The 13542-nt window shown below is 39.0% G+C and overlaps 1 protein-coding gene across 2 annotated transcripts; it reads left to right on the top strand.

The window, feature by feature from the left end:
* Nucleotides 1-1373: 1373 nt before the first annotated feature.
* Nucleotides 1374-10465, top strand: TAF9B (TATA-box binding protein associated factor 9b). Of its 2 annotated transcripts, XM_029930573.1 has the most exons (8): nucleotides 1374-1473; nucleotides 2112-2193; nucleotides 2951-3087; nucleotides 3163-3297; nucleotides 4123-4198; nucleotides 7026-7136; nucleotides 7995-8154; nucleotides 10297-10465. In XM_029930573.1, exons 1-8 carry the CDS (start codon nucleotides 1423-1425, stop codon nucleotides 10325-10327), a joined length of 783 nt encoding a protein of 260 aa, XP_029786433.1. In that variant the 5' UTR covers nucleotides 1374-1422; the 3' UTR covers nucleotides 10328-10465. The 2 variants fall into 2 exon arrangements, with proteins under 2 accessions (XP_029786433.1, XP_029786434.1); XM_029930574.1 differs by lacking the exon at nucleotides 7026-7136.
* The last annotated feature ends 3077 nt before the right edge of the window (nucleotides 10466-13542 follow it).

Below are 13542 nucleotides of genomic sequence, written 5' to 3'. Positions count from 1 at the left end.
TGAAGGGCCTGCTAAGCCCCAGAAATCAGTATGAATTTGTTTTGTGAAGGAAGCCTTTAGAGGGTTTTAAAGGAAGGAATACAATTACGTGGTTGATGACTGAGAGATGCATTTGATTGTGTGAAGAACGTGGGATAGCCCTATTTCCGGGACCTTTGTCTATAGTCCTGTTGAGTGCAGTTGTTGGTTTGGACTGTTAGCGTGCTTAGCACTGGATGAGGATGTGGAGACACAGACATGGTCCGACTTTGGGAGGTGGCCCTGATACGACTTGTTACAGATTGACTGTGGATTGCGGGGAGGGTACATAACATGGCTGACTACTGTTATTGGCCTCAGTAGTTCAGAGTGGGATAGACAACATTAGGACGTTGGTGGATTGTGGAAGAATGAATTCTCTTAGGAGTGCCTGGGTGGCTCGGTCAGGTAAGTGTCCGACTTCAGCTCAGGTCATGATCTCACAGTTCGTGAGTTCGAGCCCCACGTCAGGCTTTGTGCTGACAGTTCAGAGAGTGGAGCCTCCTTCAATTCTGTGTCTCCCTCTCTCTCTGCTCCTCCCTCGTTCATTCTCTGTCTTGCTCTCTCAAAAATAAATACACATTTTAAAAAATGAGCTCTCTTAGGGACACTTTAAGCCAGAGATGGTTAACTGATGCATGTCTTTTTGAAAGTCACTCAGGTTATTCTGTGAAGACTGGGGAGAGGAGAAAATTACTGAATGACAAGGAACAAGGCTGGGGAATCTTGCAGGCCCACAAAGGCTTTTTAGCTTTTCATCAGTATTAAATGGGTGATGAAGACAGGACGTTGAGTGTGACGAGAGTTGACCAAAGGCCTGCTGTTGCCAGATTTAACAAATGAAAATACAGAAGCCGAGCTAAACTTAAATGTTAGATCAACCACAAATAATTTTATTTATAAGTATAGCCTGTGTAGTGTTTGGGATATACTTTGGCTGAAAACGTATCTGAAAAATCTAACTGGGTGTACCTTACACAGGCAACACTATCACAAGGGCACATGGAGGCAGGACTTGTGCAGGCATTACAGGGTGATGCAAGGGCCAGAGTGGCAGCAGGGAAAGTGTGAAGAGGGGGTCCTAGGGGGTCCTAGCAAAGCCAAGGGTTACCCGTTTGGTACATTTTACCGAAGAACAGCTCTAGAAAGACGAGCTCCTCGGCTCTTCCAAACGTTGGCCAAGGGGTCTCCGGGGAAGGCTTACTGGGCTCTGCAAATCCCCCGGGGCCCGCCGACTCTGCTAACCCTGCTGCCTGCAGCCTCCACCTGGTTGAGTAGCCGGGTAAAAGCAGCCGCCCGCGGGCCTGGCGTTGTAACCCCGCCTTCCGCACCCCGCAGGGGTGGAGCCTGAGCGAGGAGCCTGCGAGCAGCCCTCTCTCCCCGGATGACGAGTGGCAGGATAACATGGAGTCGAGCAAGATGGCGCCTCCCAAGAACGCTCCGAGAGATGCCTTGGTAAGTGCGAAGGATGAGAGGCGGGGCGTGAAGCTCTGCGCGGCCAGCGTCTTGGGAGGCAGGACCTGGCGGAGGTCCTCAGGCTGGGTTCGCGTGATAGCTTCATCCCAGCCAGGGCAGCCAGGAGTGGGATAAGGGGTGCCCTGGACTCTGGGGCGCTTCTCCCGCAACCCCCGCGGCCCCGCTAGAGGGAGGATTCCGGCCCGCAGGAGTGCGCAGTCCAGCCACCCGGCTTTGTCTCCTGGGCCTTGGGCCCCAGGCGCTTTGTGGTCCCGCCCGGTTGGCCGGCTGAGACTCGCGTCCGGGGTTCTGATGCTAGCTTCCCCCATCGCCGCATAGGAAAATGACAACCAGCTGTAGCCACCCCTGCCTTTCCGGGCGGGAAAGGCAACGGGGGCCTTTTTCTTCTCTCTTTGCCGCCGCCCCCACCCCACCCCCAAAATAAAAATGTTTTCAGCAGCGGTAGCGACGGGTTTGAGTGTGATTCTGACACACACTGTAGAGGAAAAGCATAGGAATACAAGTTTGGAACCCAGAGAAAGGGGAATCTAGTATCATAAATATAACCACTGCCTTCAGTCCAGTCTTGGTTTCTAGTACCTAGATTATACAGCTGGAGTTTTTATTCGAATCCACAGGTGATGGCACAAATCCTGAAGGATATGGGAATTACGGAGTATGAACCAAGGGTTATAAATCAAATGTTGGAATTCGCTTTCCGTAAGTTAACAAAACGCCAAAAATTTGCCTAACTTATGAATCTGAAAAGATTGTTTTATTGTAAGAACATTTTCAGCTAAATTGCTCTAATAGTTAATAAATCTCAAAGAATTTGACCTAAAGCAGTATATAGGAGCTTGGGCTAGGGGACAGAGGTATTTATTTAAACTGTGATATCTGTTTAAAATCGATCGTATAGAGGGGAGCCTGGGTGATTCACTCATTAAGCTTCTGACTTTTTTTTTAATGTTTTTTATTTATTTTTGATACAGAGAGAGACAGAGCATGAGAGGGGGAGGGGCAGAGAGAGAAGGAGACACAGAACCGGAAGCAGGCTCCAGGCTCTGAGCCAGCTGTCAGCACAGAGCCTGACGCGGGGCTCGAACCCACGAACGTGAGATCTGACCTGAGCCGAAGTCGGAGGCTTAACCGACTGAGCCACCCAGGCGCCCCAAGCTTCTGACTCTTGACCTCAGTTCAGGTCATGATCTCCCTCCTAGTTTGAGATGGAGCCACGTGTTGGGCTCTGCTGTGACAGCACAGAGCCTGCTTAGGATTCTCTCTCCCTCTCGATGCCCTCCCCTGCTCACGCGCGCTCTCTCAAAATAAATAAACAATATTTTTTTAATTATATAGATCAATTAGATATTATGAACTAAAATTCATAAACTTTCTACTAGTAGAAACTACCATATTCATAGAACCAGACGTTAAGCTGTTTTCATAGGTTTAAGAAAATAATGTTTTGTTCTTAAAGGATATGTGACTACAATTCTGGATGATGCAAAAATTTATTCAAGCCATGCTAAGAAACCTAATGTTGATGCAGATGATGTGAGACTGGCAATTCAGTGTCGAGCTGATCAATCTTTTACTTCTCCTCCTCCGAGAGATGTGAGCAAACTTATGTGAAGTTCATTATACTTAAAAATTTGTTAAATTGTGGTTCTAATAAGAATTTTTTTTTAGTTTTTACTGGATATTGCAAGGCAGAAAAATCAAACGCCTTTACCACTGATTAAGCCATATGCAGGACCCAGACTGCCACCTGACAGATACTGCTTAACAGCTCCAAACTACAGGCTGAAGTCCTTAATTAAAAAGGTAAGAATTTTTAGTTAACTTAGTTTTTTAAAAAGATGAGATGTGTTAGGGGAATTTGTAAAAAGCACGGTCCTGTAGATAGATTAGTAGAATAAAGACCAAGATAATTTACTAGGATTTTTAAAATTTATAGCCTTGAAAGTACCATGTCTGCAATCAGCTACTACATTAAAATACAAAACTTTTAGAGCTAAAAGAAACTTTAATGTTCATCTAACCCAACACTTAATTTTCACATCAGGAAACTGAGCCTCAGTTTATCTATGGAGTTAGTAGTAAAGCTGGGACTGATTCCCAGGTCTCATGCCTCCAAATATTTCCACTGTTTACCAGTTTTTTGTGACACCTGATAACAGAGTAAATGATATACCATCAGGAATTGGACTTACTTTCTGAAATATGACCTAAGTCTCTCACCACTGAGAAAGTTCTCCCCACATTCAGCTAGCTGCCTTTGTTGTCTGAAATTCTTCTATAAGAGTTTCTTTCTTTTTAGGTTGAGATACTGACTAGCTAAGATTAAAAGTCATAAGGATGTTAACTCTTATCCCCAAGTAAGACACTATCTTAAACCTAAATACTATATATAATGTTCTATGTATGTTTTATATCTGTCAATATACATATATAATATGTTTATATTATATATATGTTTGTGAAAACTAGTTTCATGTTGGATTTAGAACACTGTTGGAACAAAAACAAGATTCTTGCCATGGGTTTACTCATTAATAATTCACATCAGCAATCCTGATTTCATTTCTGGTAAGTTTAGGGGTCAGATCTAAACAACATTAAAATTAATTTGTTTTTGAAATCCCCTAGGGACCTAACCAAGGAAGACTAGTTCCACGGTTAAGTGTTGGTGCTGTTAGTAGCAGACCTCCCACCCCTACTATAGGTAAGTGAGAGAGGGAAATGGTTTTTCTGGCTGGTAAAGAAGTTCCTTGGCACTTAATTTTGAACTGTAATCAAGTCAAAAGCTGAGTCAGAAATTCCCAAATATGTGTTGCCATTGACACATTTACTTATCCTCTAGTAAAACTATTAACATATATCCTATCAGATTTCAAAATGAGAAAGCCACAAGGAATATCTAATCCCAAATGAGTATTGAATTAGACATTACCCAGTGTTGTTGGAATAAACTGGGATCCCAAAACGGTGTAAGCTGTGTTCTTTCTGCCTTCTATACAAATCAAGTTGCCAGACATACTCATGGCAGTAGGCTACTTATTTTCAGAAATTAAAGAAATTTCAGAGTAAACTGGCAAGAGAATGCAACTCAAAGAAGTTTAAAATGTACAAAAAGCATATCAAAGAAAAACTCATTGTTTTTCATACTAATCTTTTCAGAAGCAGTACTGATTGTCCTGTGTTGTCCCTTCTGTGTCTACTGTGTCCTTTGTGACAGGTGTCCATCATTCTTTGAGCATTTCTTGCTTCCTGGCACAAGATGACCTAAGCTCATCTTAGATTTTGCCTTACCCTAGTTCTACAACCAGCCATTTCTCCAAAGAGCCCTACTTCCTTTTAGTGAAGAATGGTATTTAGAAACCCATTAGATTTCTTTTTAATGTTCTTGCTTAGGTAATAAGGGAAACATAAATGGATTTAGTGTTCCTGATATTCTTTTGGTCCTACATTCCCGCTGGATTTCTTTGATAATCAAGGTATTTTCAGAAATAATCCTCTTTGACAAGTACTGATTTCTTGGCTCGTATGGTTTATAACTTGGGTCCTATAGATGTCATACAGCTCTAATATAAGCAGCATTTGATTTTTGCAGTGTGTAGACAATCTCTTCATAGTCTCATTTAAATATTTTAAAACCAACCGGGTAAAGTATTAGTTGTACACGTCCAGTTGCCTGCATGTGACATTTGTGGGCAGAAATTCGCATATATAATTTAACATTTGGGTCATATACTGTTTACCTGTGGATTCATATTTAGTCAATACCAATTTTTAAAAAACCTCTAGGCTGTGGTAATCCATTGCACATGTTGGCAAGCTAACTGATTTTACATATCAGTTGTGAATTTTAGACATTTATAATACATGCTTTAGAGATTTTTAAAAACTAGAATGAGGGAGCTGCTAAAAGTTTTTTAAAGTTTTGAACTTTAAAAAAATTTAATTCTGGGGGTGCCGGGGTGGCTCAGTCGGTTAAGCCTCTGACTTCAGCTCAGGTCAGATCTCACGTTCATGGGTTCGAGCCCCGCATTAGGCTCTGTGCTGACAGCTAGCTCAGAGCCCGGAGCCTGCTTCCGGTTCTGTGTCTCCTCTCTCTGCCCCTCCCCCTCTCCTGCTCTGTCTCTGTATCAAAAATAAATAAAATATTTTAAAAATTTGTTTAAAAAATTAATTCTGTAAAGTATTCAAGACCTATTCAGCATCTCCTCTGTTCAATTTTAAAACCTAAATACCTTACTTAAATGTTAAATCGTTATGGCAATGGCCAAGAAAACATCTACCTATCTTGAATTTTCTTGACAAAACAGTTTCATTAAGCTTCACCAAATCTTTGAACTGATCGAGAGAAAGCATTTGAGCCAGATTCCTGGGTACCTTTGAACTTTCTTCCCCCATTTAGGCTTTCTTCTCCTTTTTTCCTGGAGATGATGATAGTTGTAGTTTTTCCCAGCAACTCTTCCCTGGCTAGACTGCTGGCTCCTCGGGAAAGGGATATATGGTAAGTCTGCATCCCCAGAGGAAAAACTAGGAAGACATGTTTCTATAAATGTGTTTTGTAAGAGAGCTGTGCTGTCAGCATGTGTCTTTGAGTCTTGCAAAATTCATTCATTAAGAAAAATTTGTTGAGTGCCTATTAGGAGTAAGGCATAAAGGCTGCATGTTAATAAGGATAAAAAAAAAAAGTGTTAGCCAAGCTTGTAATTTAGTGAACAAGAGAAGATACTAATAAAGGCTCCTGTGACAAGGCAATTTCAGAGGCAGGCATTGACTTCTAAGCAAATTAAGGAAATTTTATAAATTTGGGTGGTATTTGAGTTGTACCTTGGAATAACTGGTAGAATTAAGATGCAGGGAATTTAGACTAGGTTATCTCCAAGATCCCTTTCTGCTTAAAAAAGTACCTAGACATAGAAGAGGAATATGACTTTTGTGCCCACCTGGGAACCCTAGGAGGTATATTTGATAGGCTTTTGTTAGATGCATGTTGATCTAGCTTTACGGGCGTAGTAGACATCATCTAATTCTCAGTAAGTGACAGATGAAAAGTGCCACCTAAATAAATAGAAAACTCGGGTCTTTATTCTGCTAGTTTATTTGGACACTCAGTGTCACAACTCATCTAGCTAAAATTCAGTGCCAGGTGCTCTTTGAAGAGCTATACATAGATTATTTTAATTTCCACAAGAATCTTTGTTAAGTGTACTGTTACCCCCATTTGACAGGTGAGAGAACTAAAGTACTAAAAGATTAAATAACTTGCCTAAAGACACTCATCTAGTAGGTGATAAAGCCTGGATTCAAATTCAAGTAGGTAGACTCCATAGCCTACATTCTTTACTACTATACTGTTGTGTAGTCTTAGCATCTAAACCATCAAGTTTATACCTTGCTTATTTCTGATGGTTTTTTTTTCTCACCATTCATTAGTTCCCTGTGCTTTAAAGGTAGTTTCTGACACGCTAAGAAGTGCAGAATATGAACCTGTGTAATGAAGCCAGCTAACTAACATGGTCTGTTCATTACAACTACAGCAACCCCACAAACAGCATCTGTCCCAAGTAAAGTTGCACCTCCAGTGTCAGTGACAAGCCAAAGATTTACAGTGCAGATTCCACCTTCTCAGTCCACACCTGTCAAACCAGGTAACATGATGGGGAGGGTGGCATTGAAAGTGGATCTTTTAAAATATTTTTCTGAATCCTAAAATTTGTGAATAATTTGTGATTAGAGAATAGTTTGTATTCCTATAGGAAGAGTTAAGTTGTTTTAATATGCCAGGAAAGTGGCAGCAATGCTGCAAATTAGTATTCCTCAGAAGGGTCTATGAGCCCACTAAAATTGTATGAAATTTTACAAATATGTAATGTTTTGGAAACAGAGAGTATTCAGCATGATCATCAGATTCTCAAAGAACACAACTAAAATAAGTTAGGATCCACCCACCTTCAGGGAGAAGCACTTAGGGTTAAAGCTCACAAAAAATAACTTAGTGTACATCAAATAAAAATTGTACTTTTACTGATGTTATGGAAGGATACGTATTAAGTTGGAATAATATATAAGTAGAATTCTGTCATAATTACTGCATGTATCTCAATTGAATATCGTCTGAAACCTAAATGTACATAGTAAACTACTTATATAAAACACTGGCTTATAAGGGGAAGGTGATTCCTGACCTTGAACATGTGCCTTTAGTATGTTCCGTGGTGAATCCAGTGTACTGCTTCCCATGGCTAAGTATTAACTAAAATCTTAGGTAGTTAAGTTAAAGAAAAAACACAGAACTTTAATGTTGTACTGAATACTAGTTTAAATACTTTATTAAAAATTTATTCAACTCCTAATGCAGTATAAATAACCTAGTTTCTTCTAGGATGTAGTTGTAGTTCATACTATTAAAATTATTGTTAGAATTATAATTTAGCTTTGTTGAATAGTTTTTACCATGTTTCTGATTTGGCGTAATTCAGTTTGAAGGTGTTTTTTCCTGTTTATAGTTCCTGCAACGACTGCAGTTCAAAATGTTCTGATTAATCCTTCAATAATTGGGCCCAAAAATATTCTTATTACCACCAACATGGTTTCATCACAGAACACGGCCAATGAATCAAACCCATTGAAGAGAAAACATGAAGAAGATGATGACAATGATACTATGTAAGGAATACAATCAAGATGCATTTCAAACATGTAGTTGGTTTGGAGCCCACTGAACTAGAATATTCTTTATCTTCTCAAGTTTTATCTTAGAAAACTTAAATGTAGCTGCAGTATTTTTCACATTAGCTTAAACTGTTAGATTTCTTAAATAAGCACACCAGTGTTTTTTCATTAGGCTTCAAGTAAAAAAGTATTTGTTTCTTAATAGTTTCATTAATGTTAAATTCTATCATGACAGATTTCGATTTTGAGGCAGTTTTCTACCATGTATCACTAGCAGCAGCACTTAAGTTTTAGTTTCTACAGCCTGATCAGTAGACTAATCTTTAACAACATCATATCTAATCAACATTTAAATACTACTTTCTTTTCAAGGTAAAACTGTCACAACTTTGGTTTTTACCAGCTTTTCTTGACCAAGTCTCTAAGTTTAGGAAGTATTTTTTGGAAAAGATGGGTTTAAAGGGATTCTAAATCCATTTTGAATGTATTTGTTTCTTGGTTCTCTAACCTCCCACCTCAACCACATTTCTGGATCCCATTTTCTGTACCACCTCTTCTCTATAGGCTTAAGTTTCTCCCAGTGCTCTTAGAAGGCCAAAACTGGAATTTAAAAAGTGTAATTCCTGATACTACAGTTCAGTGTCATTTTCCCATTTTTATTTTTTATTTAATTTTTAAAAATTTTTAACATTTATTTATTTTTGAGAGACAGAGAGACAGAGCATGAGCAGGGGAGGGCAGAGAGAGGTAGACACAGAATCCGAAGCAGGCTTCAGAATTCAGGCTCCAGGCTCAGAGCTGTCAGCCCAGAGCCCGACATGGGGCTCGAACTCAACGAACCACGAGATCATGACCTAAGCCAAAGTCAGCCACTTAACTGACTGAGCCACCCAGGCGCCCCGTATTTTTAAAACCTGCTTTTACATGCCCGATATTCTGTTGTTCACTTTAGCCCAAAGGTTTGCTTTGCTGTTTTTCTCTCCATACCAGAACAGTTGAGTTTTATCCCTTGCCTTTTATGCTCCTTGAGCTTTACTCAAGGTAGTTTTGGGGTCAGTTTTGATCTTATATTCCAAGTTGATAACTCCATCATATTTCACATTTCTAAATTTAACATAGAAGATGCTATAGCTTTAAAATCTGCCTTGAGAAGTATATTTACACTGGATGCAGGCAAACACCACTGAAGAGCAAGTGTTTTCTTCCTTTTATCACATCATGTATCCTATGATCACTACTGCTTGAACCCTTCTATCGGTATAATTCATTTTTCTAGGTTGTTGCTGAGGATATCACATGAGATGGAATAAAACCTGAAAATTCTCTAATGATTTTTCCTTCCTCTAGAAGGCCAACAACAAAAACAAATCAGTGTAAAGGGACTTGCAGTTAGGTGTACCAGTAGATTTCCCATGAATGTTGTAATGTTGCTAAACACCTTTCTCTATTTTCCATTTATGCACATTTAAACTTCTTAGTGGGAAAGATTGCAAAGCTTTCAAAAATATTAAATAGGCTTGTTTTTAAGTTTGATGTATTCAACATCGGAATGCTTTTGCAGAATTTTCTGAAATAAATTTTCATATTGTATCATAATTTAGAACTTGTAGCCAAGGATCCTCAAAATTTCAAACACAAGAAAAGTTTCATGTTAGGATGGTGTTTGATACATTGAAGAGAAATAATCCGGTAACAGAGAAAGACATGTCTCATCATAGTCTGAGTGTTTTTAGATATTGGGAAGAAGGTGATATCAAAACAGATCTGATCATCATAGGAGGAAAATGTTCACTATATAGCACAGGATATCATTACTTGAATGTTCTCAGGGAGGTAACATGTCCAAAGGCCTAGGTCTAGTCCTGGCTCCCATCATTTACCAACTATGTGACTTCACCTCTGAGCCTAGTTCTCTAGGCTAATATACTGAAGTAGGATAATAGCGATTATTATTCCTGTAATAGGAGAACACCAACCCTCCCTACCTCACAGGGATGTTGTGAGGGTTTAATTGGTGTATGTGAAAGTTCTTTGAAAACTGTAAAATGGTTATAACTCTAAGGAATTGTTAATGTATTTGTTCCAAGATTGTTAATAAAAAGTTGAACTTACCATTTCTTTCACTTTTGATTTAAGGGATTCAAGGAAGATGAACAAGATCCAGTAACTCTGAGGTCCAAGAAGTTAAGATTTAATGGGTGACTTAATTATAAATCAGAGAATTGCTTGCTTTTATTTGGAATCAGTGTGTGACACAGTGAAGCAAAATAAAAATGAATATGGGCTTGAGTCAGTTAAAAACCTATCATGCTGTCTTTGGTAGGAATTTGTACATATAATTGAGGCTGCAGTTGGAGTGTTCATTCACTTGCTAGGTCAGCCAGGGGGTGCATTGCTCTTTCAAATGCAGACTGCTTTTGATGCATTTGAATGCAGAGCTCTCTTCCTAGTAATTCTGTCCACCCAACATAGCTTCTAGAATGACTTAAGGCAGCTCTTGTCCTCTAGATTCTAGGTGGAACTTTTTAAGAGTTACTACTGATGGTAGGGGCATCTGGCTGGCTCTGTCGGTTGAGGGTCTGACTTCAGCTCAGGTCATGATCTTGTGGTTTGTGAGTTCAGGCCCAGCATCCGGGTCTGTGCTGACAGCCCAGAGCCTGGAGACTGTTTCAGGTTCTATGTCTCCCTCCCTGCTTCTCCCCTGTTCATACTCTAAGATAAATAAACATTAAAAAAAACTTTTTTTACATAAAAATATAATTTTATTGCAATAACCCCAAAGAATAATTTTGGGAAAAACAGCACAAGGTGTGTATGAAAGATTATTTCTTCTCAGGGCTTAGACAAGGTAAAAAGAAAATAAAAAGTAGAGAGGCTAAGGTAAATAGTAAGTACATAAAAATCCATGAAAGCAATAGATAACTTCAAGTACAGGATCCCTGATGTGTCATGGGGAAAATAAAACAAACAAAAAGGACAGGGATGATATGAGCAAAAATTATCCAAGTACTTTCACTAACTGAAATTGATCTCCCTTGACTGACCATCATTCTGCTTCCCAAATCAAGTCCCCCAATCTTCTCCCAGTGGATGAATATACTCTATGGGGAATCATCCATCATGGAAATGACACGGTGTTTATTTCAGCTCTGAAATCCGTATCACTCAACTCTAAAATTTAACACTAAAAAACAAAACTGCTCAAACCAGCCATTATGATCTTATCTGTATTTTTGAAGAAAGCAGCTTGAAATTACACCTTTCTGCCCTTTGAAGTTATTTTATGTGAAAAAATACGTAAATTTTCTTATATACTTAAATGTTTCTTTGAATCTATAGTAAACAAATTTTTTAAGTTAAAATAAAAAGAGTTACTGATGATAAATGTGGTGAGTACATTTTTGTCCCAAGATCTCCCTTTTACAAGTGGAAAACAAGTGTTTTTGATGTGAATAGGAATATAGGAATACAGCCAGTATGTGGGGGAAATAAAAAACAATGCACACTGGTCCCAAGGAGTCCAGAGTGAAAGTACTCAAGAGTTAGTAAAGACACTAATCAGAACATGTTCAAAGCAGTGTTTAGTAGGCTACCATATAAATTCTAATTTATATGTATATCAATATAAGCTTTTTATATATATTAGGAGCTCTAGACTGAATGAAACCAGTCTGATAGTGGCTATTTCTTTTTGTTTTGTTTTGTTTTGTTTTATTATTTAATTTTGAGAGAGAGAGAGAGAGAAGTTGGGGAGGGGCTGAGAGAGCAGGAGACACAGAATCTGAAGCAGGCTCCAGGCTCTGAGCTGTCAGCAGAGCCCAGTGTGGGTCTCAGACTCACAAATGGTGAGATCTGACCTGAGCTGAAGTCAGATGCTCAACCGACTGAGTGTCCCTGATGGTGACTATTTCTAAAGAGGGTAACTGGTGGCTGGGGGACTGAGGTAGGAAGAGGTCTTCTCATTGTATAGCCCTTTTGACTTTTTATCATATGTTAGAGGGAAGTTTTGGACATAAAAAAAAAACAAGGGAAGCAGGAAATACTGAGCTTAAGAGACTTAGTTGATGACACAAAGATCACAATTTCTCTATACAGGCATATACATCTATCATCGGGAGATTAAAACTGAATCTGTGACATGAATGCTAAAACTTTACAATATTTTATCAATAATTCAGAATTCTGTATTAAATTAGGAAGCACATTCTTGTACTACTATTCTAGTTTATGTGATCACAAGTTGTTTGTTACATACCATCCTTCCCAATGAGGTGGTGAATTCCTTCAGGACATAAATGCTATCTTCTATTTCCTCAGTTATGTCCTAATAAGCATATAACAGGTCTCAAATGGCTACTGGTGTTTCCCCTTCTCTGGATTAACGACTCAAATAAATGGGGAATATGATCCTGGAAGCAGAGTCTAGTAGAAAGTACTTAAAAGGTACGATCCGGGATTGGTGGATGGAAGAATTCAGAGTTGTAGAGTCTAAGTGTTAGGTTTCCAGCTGTTTGTACAATTATTTTAATTCCTCTGTACATATGAAATAATAAAATATTGCAGGAAAGGTAATCAGTAGGGGGGGAAAGTCATCAGTATACTACAGTTCTAGCCCAGCTGTGACATTAATTTGCCGGATCTATGAGTAGCACCTCTGGGCTGCCTCTAAAAAGATTAGCCTAGAATTCCTGCTTCTCACACCAGGGTATAGTGCACCATTATTAGAGGTATGCAGAAACATGGTGCATTTTAAAATTTACTACAACTATGGGGACAGCATTAAAATGCAAATGAATTTTTAAAAAATTCAAGCCTTCAAAATTCTTTAAAGAAACCACCAAAATTTTCTTTTGCTGTTCGCTCTAGGGTTAATCAAATAATCCTAGACTAAAAGCATCATCTCAGGGAGTAAGGCACAATGAAAAAGCAGCCTTTGGAGTCCGACAAACCTAGACTTGAAACCCTGCTATTATATACTAGCTCTGTGATAATTTCCAAGATCTTCTTAAGAAAAGTGAAATACACACCTCATATGTAAAATGCCATGCAGAGAAATACTGACGAAACAGTCTTTTGAAATCTCATGTTTACCTCTGCTCATTCCCGAAGCTCCATTAAAATGACGGGAAAGTAAAAGGGAGAGAAAGTTACAAGGATAATACATGAATCAGAATGTCATTAGAATCACTTCTCTGCCTTTTCACTAAGATCAAGTGCAGAATGTCATTAGGTTTTAAGCAAGGACAATGAAGCAAAGCCTTAAAATCTGGGGAAATGATATGTAGGCTGACATTCTACATATAGTCAAACAGGCAAGTATTAGGGGTTGAATAAAGACATTTTCAGACATACAAGGTCTCAAAAACTCTGCCTCCCAGGTAC

The sequence above is a fragment of the Suricata suricatta genome, chromosome X, assembly GCF_006229205.1.
Source record: "Suricata suricatta isolate VVHF042 chromosome X, meerkat_22Aug2017_6uvM2_HiC, whole genome shotgun sequence".
NCBI classification, from domain to species: domain Eukaryota; kingdom Metazoa; phylum Chordata; class Mammalia; order Carnivora; family Herpestidae; genus Suricata; species Suricata suricatta.
Note: the sequence above shows the minus strand (reverse complement) of the source record. Positions and strands in the feature narration are given on the sequence as shown.